Source organism: Syzygium oleosum, unplaced genomic scaffold, assembly GCF_021117445.2.
Source record: "Syzygium oleosum isolate NSW1041296 unplaced genomic scaffold, Sole_v2.1 Sole_v2.17, whole genome shotgun sequence".
NCBI lineage: Eukaryota > Viridiplantae > Streptophyta > Magnoliopsida > Myrtales > Myrtaceae > Syzygium > Syzygium oleosum.
The window spans coordinates 5,070,256-5,080,392 of NW_026607501.1; the positions used below are offsets into that span (position 1 = coordinate 5,070,256).

Below are 10,137 nucleotides of genomic sequence, written 5' to 3' on the forward strand. Positions count from 1 at the left end.
TTTCACAAGAACCGAGTACGGGTCTTCTGAGCATTGGCTAAGGATTAGAAAAAGACAAGACCTTACCGGATGGCAAGAGTCATTCGATCGAACTTTATAGGCCTCGACATGATCGAGAAACATGCGAAAATGGAGCAACATGCACAAACCTGAAGGGGCTCGAACGCTATATATATATATATATATAGAAGATTTGTGTACAAGAGGTTCGAGGGCTGAAAGGCAAGAACACATCCAAAACTAGACACCAAGCACATTTCCTTACACCGACCAGGACATTTCTTGCACAGTCCACCAGCAGACACCACATACATATCTAAGAAGAAGAAGAAGAAAAAGAGAGTTCTATTTTGCCAAACATAAACTAAGCTAGGCTAATCTTTTATTGACCTCCTCATAGAGAGTGTGCAAAATCATGAAGGAGATCCACCTGCCAATCCATCACTCACAACCAACACGGCTCAAGCAACCCGCACCCTAGGAATGGCCTTACAGACCAAGGACTGTTTCATCTCCATCGAAAGCTTCAGGCACTCGGACAGCTCCACCCCGCGATCCGAACCGACCCATTTGTAGTTCTGCAGCAGCTGGGCAAGCCAGAGCTCCACCGTGGCCAGCCCCATGGCCTTGCCGGGGCAGACCCTCCTCCCGGAACCGAACAGAGCAAGCCTCAGGTCTGAGCCCATGATCGGTACCTCCTCCTCCATAAACCTCTCCGGCTTGAACTCTTCCGGGTCGGCCCACACCGCCTCATCATGGGTTATGGCCCACATGTTCACCATGGCCGTGGTCCCGGCCGGGATGAAGTGTCCGCCGACGTGGGTGTCATGGATGGCGAGCCTGGCCCAGGACAGGAGCGGGCCCGGCGGGTGCATCCTAAGGGTTTCCTTGACGATGGCCCGGAGGTACGGGAGTTTCGGGAGGTCGGAGTCCTCAACGGACCGGGCCGAGCCGAGGGCGGCATCGATCTCGGACTGAGCTTTGGCTTGGATGTCTGGGTGGAGGACCATTCTGGCGAGAATCCACTCCAGGAGGATGACCACTGTGTCAGTGCCTCTGAAGATCATTTCCTGATCAAAACAAGACCGGGAAAAAAGATTTCACCTTTACGCTTTCATCAAACAAAGAACCAACTCGCCAATCCGTCCTTACAAATGCACCACCGTATGAGATCGCCAACAGGAAATAACAAACAAGCAAAAGGAACATGCCGCAGCAGATAAGATAAAAAGGAGGTGATAGGAAAAATATTCAGATTCTCGACATATGGGGACGTCCCCAAAAAGCAGAGAAAATGCAACATGCAAGATCACTATATACTCGGAGCATCCATCCACAATGAATCCAAAGCAACAAAAGAGGCTCACCAGTAGAAAGCATTCGCATGAAAGGTTAAAAAAAAACCTAGGAAACGCATCTAACGCCAAAACATCCCAACCACAGAGTTTTCAATGGCATGTTTACTTGAGCACGAATCAGATATGACTCGAGCCCATGAAAAACTCACTGTTCTGAAACATATGGTTTTTCTCGTAGAAAAATGGGGCAAAGCAGACCGTGTATATTATAAGCAAAACTTGGAAAGCAGACAAAAGAGGACTTGCCCAAAGAACAGCAATCATGTCGGAGTCGCTGAGACGGTTCTCCTTCTCTAAGTCAAGCAAGACGTCGACGAAAGCTCCAGAGCTCTCGTCCTCCTCGTTCCTCTCGCCTTTCAGCCTCCTCTTCATCCTGTGATCCTCGATGATCCCACCAACGAAGACGTTCACTTTCTCGCAAAGCTTGCGGCACCTCCTCCTCACGCCCTGCAAATCCAGGGAGCGCAGGAGAGGGAAGTGATCGCCCCAGTTGAACACGCCGAGCAGGTCGTACCCTTCGCTCACCAGGCACTCGAGCTCAACCCCGTCGCTTCCACGGCCGCCATTGCGAGCGCCGAAGTCGTAGGACTTCCCGAACACGCTCATCATCACATTGTTGAGCGAACCGAAGTGCAACACGTTCTTCACCCCGACCTCGCCGCGCTCCTCCATCAGGCCCTTGATCTCCTCCACCATTTGAAGCCCTATCTGGGCTCGGAACTTACCGAAAGCGGCGACCCTCCTGGGGCTGAACAGGTGGGTCGCCGATATCCTCCTCAGGTTGCGCCAGTACTCGCCGTACGGGGCGAACCCCATCGCCCGGTGGAACAGGAGCTCGTACGCCGACTCCTTCACGGGGCGGTCGGCGAAGGCCGAGCTGTTCAACATCTCTTTGGCGGTCTCGGGTTCGCTCGAGATGATGAAGCGGGTGAACCCCACCGAGAACGCCATCAGCCTCTTGGCCCCCAAGCTCCTCGAAAGCTTGTCGAGGACCCGGTGAGTGAGGGACCCGGTGAAGGCGAAAACGAGGCCGAGGACGGGGATGCCGGATGGGCCCGGCACGGACACGGCAGCTGCTGCGCCGTTGCTCTTGGTGGGGCGGACCTTCGAGAGAGCCCACGCGAGGCCTCCGGGCGATAGCCAGAATGCGAAAATGGCGGCGAAGAGGACGAAGCAGATGGAGAGCTGGAGGCTGAGGACGGCGTGCGAAGGGCCGGCCTCAGGTGCTAAGACGGTGAAGAGCTCGTCGGTTGACATGGCCATGGTGGGCCTCGGGGGAAGCGAGGAGACTGCAAAGATGGTGGGGAAGAGGAGGGAGAGGAAGAGGGAGGAGGAGGAGAGGGAAAACGAAGAGGCGGTGATGAGTGGAAAGGGAAGAGGGGGGGTTTATACAGGAATGGTTGGTTGGTCAGGGACTTTTTAACCCCGGTTCTTTCTGTCTTTAACCACGGGTAAGAGACGCGCGGATATGATTTGACCAATTTGCCCCCCACAGTCACTTATGCCCTCTAATTAAACTTGCAAATGTGACACCCATTCACTTTTGGTGTTTGGTCCGGTGGAGAAACGCTCTCGTGTGTACTTTGGCAACATAGTTAGGACCGTTTGATTCAGCTTTGAAAAGAGACTTTCGAGGTCGAAAGCCCCTTCCCAAATGCTGAATCATTTGATTCAGCATTCGACTTAGCATTAGTCAAATGCTAGCATTTGGAATGCCGAAAATCCAAAACTAGTCCGGACCAGCTTTAGGCTTTCGGCATTCCACAAATGCTGAACCCAAATTTTTTGTTCCCAGACTACCCTCACTTATTTTGGCTTATTCTGATTTTGCCCCTCTTGTTACTGTTCATCTTTTTTCGTAAGGCGGCCGACACCGGATCGGGCCGGCGAGAGGCCGGCGAGGTTGAACGACTCCGGCGATGGCCGCCTGAGGTCGCGCGACCGCCCAGGCGACGGCCGCCTGAGGTCGCGCGACCGCCCAGGCGCCGCCGGCCTGGGTCACGCAACCCACAAGCAACCGTCACCTGGGTCGCGTGACCTCAGGCGACCATTACTTGGGTCGCTCGACCGAGTCGGCCGTCGACTAGGTCGCTCGACCTCAGGCAACGGCCACCTACGTCGAGCGACCCAGGCAGCTGCCTGGATCGCGCAACCCTCACCGAGGGTTGCCTAGCCCCGGGCAACGGCCGCCGGCGGCAGATCTAGCTTGCCGGAGGTCGACCCATCTCAGGCAACGGCCGCCGGTGCCAGATCTAGCTCGCCGACTCCAACGAAGGGTAGGATAGGTTTTTTTTAAAATAAAAATAATAATTTCCAAAGTCCTTTTGCAAAAAAAAATTTGCCAAACACTACTTGGCCAAAAATAGCTTTACAAATGATTTTTTACCAAACGCTACTTGCATTTCCTCAATGGGCTTTAACCTAAAGGTATTTGTATTTTCTCAAGTTACATTTAAAAAGTTGAACCAAGCGGACCCTGGTATGGAGGATTTGTGTCCATATGAGAATTTGGTTCATTCAAGTGTGAAAGTGCAGCCCCGTCCTCTTCGATTGACTAATCGGGCCACTCTGGTTGCCGCTTATTAGAAGAATGGGCAATTGCATGAATGGAAAATGTGCATGTACTTTGGCAATATACTTAAAGTGGTTGCGTTGTACGAAGGATGTGTATCCATATGAGAACTTGATTGTTTAAAGCTATTGCTTTTAACGGAGGATGTGTGTCCATATGGGACTTTGGCTGTTCGAATATGGAAGTACACCCTGATCCGATTCGATGGAATAATTGGGCTACTCTAGTTGCCACTTAGTAAAAGAATGGACAATGGCACGAATTGAGAATGCGTATGTACTTGCATTACCTTATATGAAGGATGTGTGCCCATATAAGAGGTTGTTTAAACTGTTGCGGTTCAATGGAGGATGTGTGTCCATACGAGACTTTGGTTGTTCGTATATGGAAGTACACTCACGATTTGATTCGATTGACTAATTGGGCCACTCTAGTTGCCACTTATTAGAAGAATGGGCAATGGCACGAATGGAGAATGCGTGTGTACTTTGGTAACATACTCGATATTTTTGCCTTGTATGAAGGATGTGTGTCCATATAAGAGGTTGTTTAAGCTGTTGCCTTCAACGGAGGATGTGTGTCCATATGGAACTTTGGTTGTTTGAATATGGAAGTACACCCCTGATCTGATTCGATCTACTAATTGATCCACTCTAGTTGCTGCTTATTAGCAAAATGGTTAATGGCATGAATGGAGAATGTGTATGTACTTTGGCAACGTACTTAAAGCTGTTGCATTTTATGAAGGTTGTGTATTCATATGGAAATTTAATTGTTCAAATATGGAAGTACACCCCTAATTCGATTCAATTGACTAATCGAGCCACTCGAGTTGCCGCTTATTAGAAGGGGTAACCACACAAATGGAAAACTTGTATGTGCTTGGAAATACTTTCGTATGTACTTTGGGTACATACTTTTAAGTTATTGCCTTGTGTAGAAGATGTGTGTTCTTATGGGAATTTGGTTGTCAACCATATGTTCCATACTTGAGGAAATTGCTTGGGTGTATATTGGAAAATTGGCTGGGGGTTGCTTGATTTGATCTTAAGGCAAGTCGTCAAATGAAGAAGTACATCCCTAATCCGATTTGACTCTAATCAGGCCACTCAGGTTGCCACTTATTAAATGAAGGGATATTGGCACTAATGTGGCCCAAAGTTCAATGTGCAATGTTGTGTCGGAACTTTGGTCCGATGTGCAACTTTTATTCATAAACTTTGGTCCGATGGGTAATGTTGTCCTTAAACTTTTGATTTATTTCATGTGGTCCCTGAAATTATGGGTAAATGTTCAATGTAGCCCATGGATTATATGAAAATGTTTAAGAGTTCAATAATCACATTGAATAAATCAAAAGTTCGAAGATGACAATGCATATTGGATCAAAGCTTCTTAACTATATTAAACAAATTAAAAGTTCAGGAATGACATTGCACATTGGACCAAAATTTGAGGACCATCTGTGTCGTTTTTCCTAATAATAACTATTTATCGAGGCCAAAAGTTGAATAATTGACAAGCACAACGATGTGAGTTTTTCAAACTATGAAGAGATTGACATAACGCGTGGATACCATATTTGCTGCCTATTTAGAGGCCAGGTTAGATCAAAATTGGGCAACCTATGGCCATTGTGTTTGAAACATATCATGTTATCATCTACTTATTTCATTATTTGATCGTTGCTCTTGAATTCAACCACATTAGTCTATGAGCACGAGGAAACAAAATCTCATAAAAGCTTCTAAGTGACGTCATCCCTCTTTCTTTGTTTAAATAGTCTTGGTATCCAAAAAAATCGTATGGACACCCGACTAGGCTTAATTGATTATGTATTGCGTGAATGTTGAAATCATAATACCCTTTTAAGAAATTATTCTATTCACGAGCCATAAACATACTAAAATTTGAATATGGACAATGAAAGGTTCTTTCTCTCTTGCTAACTTGGGGAAAAGACAAAAAAATAAAAAGAGGCCATTATTCGATGCCCAACCTTCTTAAATAGTTTTCGACCACAAAAAAAAAACCTTCTTAAATAGTTGCATTTTGTCAACGTTTTGTCTTTTCTTTATTTTCTATTTTCGAGATTCAGTAATCTAATAATTCAATTTTCAATATATTGATTTAGTGTAATATAAATTCGTAGTTTGAACTTTGAGGAAAGTTTTAAGCCATTCGCTCACCATATCTTTATCTTTTGAAAGAATTTCGTTAATCCTACTAAAAATGTATCTTGTTATGTGATTAAGAACATATATAGACACCCATATTTCATAACTGCATTTCAAAACATATCATGGCTGAGCCACCCCACCACCATCAAAGGCATAGTCGCACCACCATCACCAACCATTTGCCGTCATGATCTTGCCGTTCAACCATAATGTTGCTATTGTCGCTTTGCCACCTTTGTCCTCAAGAAATATCACAGCAACCACTTAAGTATCATCCCAACGCTCCATATTTTACAGCCATAACTCTGGACATAGCCGCCGCCATGTTAAATCTCGTCAGCAATACTCCAATCCCATGACCTCGCTAGATCTCATTGCGAGAGATTCTGGACGGAGGTCCTCCAAATCTCGATGGAGGTGTGCACCGTCGAGGCAACATTCAAATCTGGAATCTAGATTTAGAGAGAGCAGGGGCGGATGGATGAAGATCATTTCTTCTAATTGCTGTCGGGGGTGGCGACGCTGGGATCATAGGTCTTTGAACGGTGGCAGTGACATATTAAGCCGCGATGCCGATGGAAAAGAAGAGAATCAATCTTCTTTTTGAGTAACTTCAATACTAGGTAAACAAATTGTCATGTTACGAGTCATTATTCATAAGTTTTGGAAGAACGGTGAGCATTAAGAAGAAAATCTAGGATCGCTCCTGTCATTTCTTCCTCTTTTCCGCAGAGACCCAATTCGCATCACTGTCGTTATTTATTATGGCAGATTTGACCTGGGCTCGGAGAACGCATGTCAGTGAGATTTTCCGAGATAAAAGCAAAGAGAATATCTGCAGGCCTTTTGCTTTTGGCTTGCGAGAGTAGCTAAAAGATCTGCACCACCACGAAGAACATAATGTACATCGTCGTCGTCGTCGTCGTCGTCATCATCGCCGCCGCCGCCGCCGCCGCCGCCGCCGCCGCTCGCAGTCCTTGCCACCGTGGCGCGGCGGAGAGCGGCGGGTCAGGCGCTGCAATGATTCAAAACTTTTGCTTTTTTTTGGGTCCAAGGGTTCTGCTGTTCTTAGGGTTCTGCAATGAAAGACTGCTGAGTGGTGGTGGGGGCGCCTGGAGACACGACCGCCAACACAACACCCCAACCATCGGAGAGAATCAGCGGAGATTCACATTCCTGTGTTGGGCCCCACTGACTCCACACCGACACCTCTCTCTCTCTCTCTCTCTCTCCCTTTAGGCCAGTTCTGTAATCACTACTGTGGAGTACGAAGTCTGCGGACACAAGACAGCCAGCTGCAGTCCTCCTACTTAGATGGGCGCAGCTCGTTGCAGGCCTAGGACGTACCTTTTCTTCTTTCCTTTTTGAATAATACTAAAGGTACAAAATAATATTCACTAAGTTAAGTTTAAATAATACATGTACAGAGAAAATTCTAAATAAAAATATAAAGTGTTTTTGTTTTTTTAAATAAAAATCTGAAATGAATATTATATCAAATAAGATTTTGAAATATCTTTATTTTCTCAAATAAGGGATTAAAATGGACATTATCTCAAATAAAGGCTTAACCTTGCTAGCTGAAGGGCATTTTCATCATTTACTTTTTTTTTTGAATTTTTTTCCTTTTCTATATTTTTCTTTGTTTTCTTTTGTTTTCCCTCTTTCCATCGCCGACGGAGGTCGCTGGACTTAGGTGAGGGCTGCCCTCGCCTGCCCAACCCAAGCGAGGCGACCCTCACCCGACGCCGGTGAGAGTCGCCCTCACCTGTCCAAGCAAGGGCAACCCTCCCCCAAACTAGCGGGGCCGGCGTTGGGTGAGGGCAACCCTCGTTAGCCTCGCTAGCTCGGGCGAGGGCAGCTCTCTCTTGTCCGGGCGAGGGAAACTCTCACCTGATGCCAGTGAGGACGGCCCTCACCTGAGGCCTGCAGAGGGAAGAGAGAAAAAGAAAAAAAAAAAGAAAGGAAAAGAAAAACAGAGTAAAAAAATTTAAAAAAATTATATATATGTATTGAGTGTTTAAATGGATCTGTAGATATGAATAGCCATTTAGGGTATGTTTTGTAATATTTTTGTTCCTAAGAACAATTTATGTTCAAAAATTATTTTTTTCTATTTCTATTCCCTGGATAAGATTCTGAGTAGAAGAACACGTTTGGTAACTGCATAAAATTTCTATTCCCAAAATAAAAAAAGAACAGAACTGCGTTTAGTATAAACCTAAAAATTTTTACTCTCAATTTTTTCATTTAGGCTCCGTTCGTTTGGCGGAAAATATTCTCCTTTTGGAAAATATTTTCCCGGAAGTCATTTTCCTGGAAAATGTTTTCCCGGAACATAATTTTCCGGTGTTCGGCGACCAATATGAAAAAGTTTCGGAAAATATTTTTCGCCGGCGATGGCTGGCGGTGGCCGCGACCGGCGATGGCCGGCGGCCGTGACACCGGCGGCCGAGGCGCGCACGCGAGCGGCGGCGGCAGCGGCGGCGGCGGCGGCGCAGCGGCGTCAGCGGCGCAGCGGCGGCCGGCGATCAGCGGCGGCGGCGGCGGCGGCGGCGGCCGCGGCGGCCAGCGACGCGGCGGCGCAGCCGGCGGCGGCGGCGGCCGGCGGCTGGAGGCGGTGGTGGCCGGCGACCTTAGTGAAGAAGAAGAAGAAGCTCCGGAAAATGATTTCCGTTTTTGAAGAAGCGGAAGTCATTTTCCATAGACTTAGGCTATTTTGTGAAGGGGGAAGGAAAATATTTTTCCACGGAAAACGTTTTCCGCCCCCCGAACACCGGAAAATATTTTCCGGAAGAATATTTTCCGCCAAACGAACGGAGCCTTAATTATACAAGTGTTAGTGGAGACTTAACAATTCATATTTGGATAAAACTAGACTATACATATAATCAAAATATGTTATGATATAGAATTAAATGACCTTAATACAATCATAAAGAGAATTACTCCTTATAGATAAAAGAAATACCGGGTGGTGATCGAGAAAATTGCAGTTTAGGATTTTAGGGTTTGGGGTTCATGCTTAGGGTTAGGGTTTAAGGTTTTAGGGATTCAGGTTTCGAGTTTTGGGATTTGGGATATAAGGTTTAGAGTTAAGGGTTTTCGGGTTTGGGGTTTATGATTTAGTTTTGGGGTTTAGTGTTTTGGGTTTGGGGTTTTATGGTTTGGGTTTTGGGGTTTAAGGTTAGGGTTTTGGTGATTCAGGTTTAAGGTTTTGGGTTTTAGGATTTCGGGTTTTGGGGTTTAGAGTTTAGGGTTTTAGGTTTAGGATTTCAAGGTTTGGGTATTGAGGTTTAGGATTTTAGGGTTAAGGTTTAGGATTTCAGGTTTAATATGAGAATATCTTGTGAGAGAAAGAGAGCTGATTTTGTTTCTCTTTTTATTCTCAGAATAGAAAATAGATTTTTTTACTTATTATTTTTGTTTCAAATCTATTCTCTAGCCACTTTTCTATTTTAGATAATAGAAAAATTAAACGGATTTCTGTTCTTTTTCTATTCTGGCCAACAAAAAAATAGAAAAATAAAAAAAACTAAAACTTTACCAAATAAACCCTTAGTGTTCGCTATATCGTTTAGTGAATTCATTCGATACATGAATCTTTTAATCGAGTTGTGACTACTGTGTGTGACCTATGACTCAAAGGTTCGAGATGGGCAAGTCTGTTGTCGCGATCCAACCGGGATACTGACAGTCGGGAAAGTTATCGCATGAGGTTTGCCGCAACCGAGCGACCCGGCACTAGTTTTTTAGAGGTTTGATCATGACTAGAATCGTAATCTCGCAGAAGACGGGTCGGCTAACTTGATGGTCTTCTGTAATCTTATATTAAAATGATGTAGGATAAGATTCTAGCATACCCTCTCGTGTGCAAGTCGAAAAAAAATCTACGAGGAAGAGAGCATGCGACTTCAAAGAAGTTGAAGTGTTATTCCACACAAATTGTATATGAAATTTCGATGGGCCTCATATGTATGTTCCTTCTTAACGATTAACTTAAACTTTTGGGTTGAACGCTAATAAA

General features: G+C 45.7%; 1 protein-coding gene across 1 annotated transcript; it reads right to left on the reverse strand.

Annotated features, from left to right (window-relative positions):
* Positions 1-356: 356 nt before the first annotated feature.
* Positions 357-2,701, reverse strand: LOC115676567 (cytochrome P450 78A5-like). The gene is made up of 2 exons (XM_030599522.2): positions 1,605-2,701; positions 357-1,070 (listed from the first exon to the last, which is right to left on the reverse strand). Exons 1-2 carry the CDS (start codon positions 2,619-2,621, stop codon positions 462-464), a joined length of 1,626 nt encoding a protein of 541 aa, XP_030455382.1. The 5' UTR covers positions 2,622-2,701; the 3' UTR covers positions 357-461.
* Positions 2,702-10,137: the final 7,436 nt, after the last annotated feature.

Excerpts from the sequence above, each read along its gene's own strand:
- LOC115676567 (XM_030599522.2), bottom strand. The coding sequence starts at position 2,621 with ATGGCCATGTCAACCGACGAGCTCTTCACCGTCTTAGCACCTGAGGCC. Across the intron at positions 1,071-1,604 it reads ACATGATTGCTGTTCTTTGG|GAAATGATCTTCAGAGGCAC; the intron begins GCAAGTCCTCTT and ends TGTTTTGATCAG.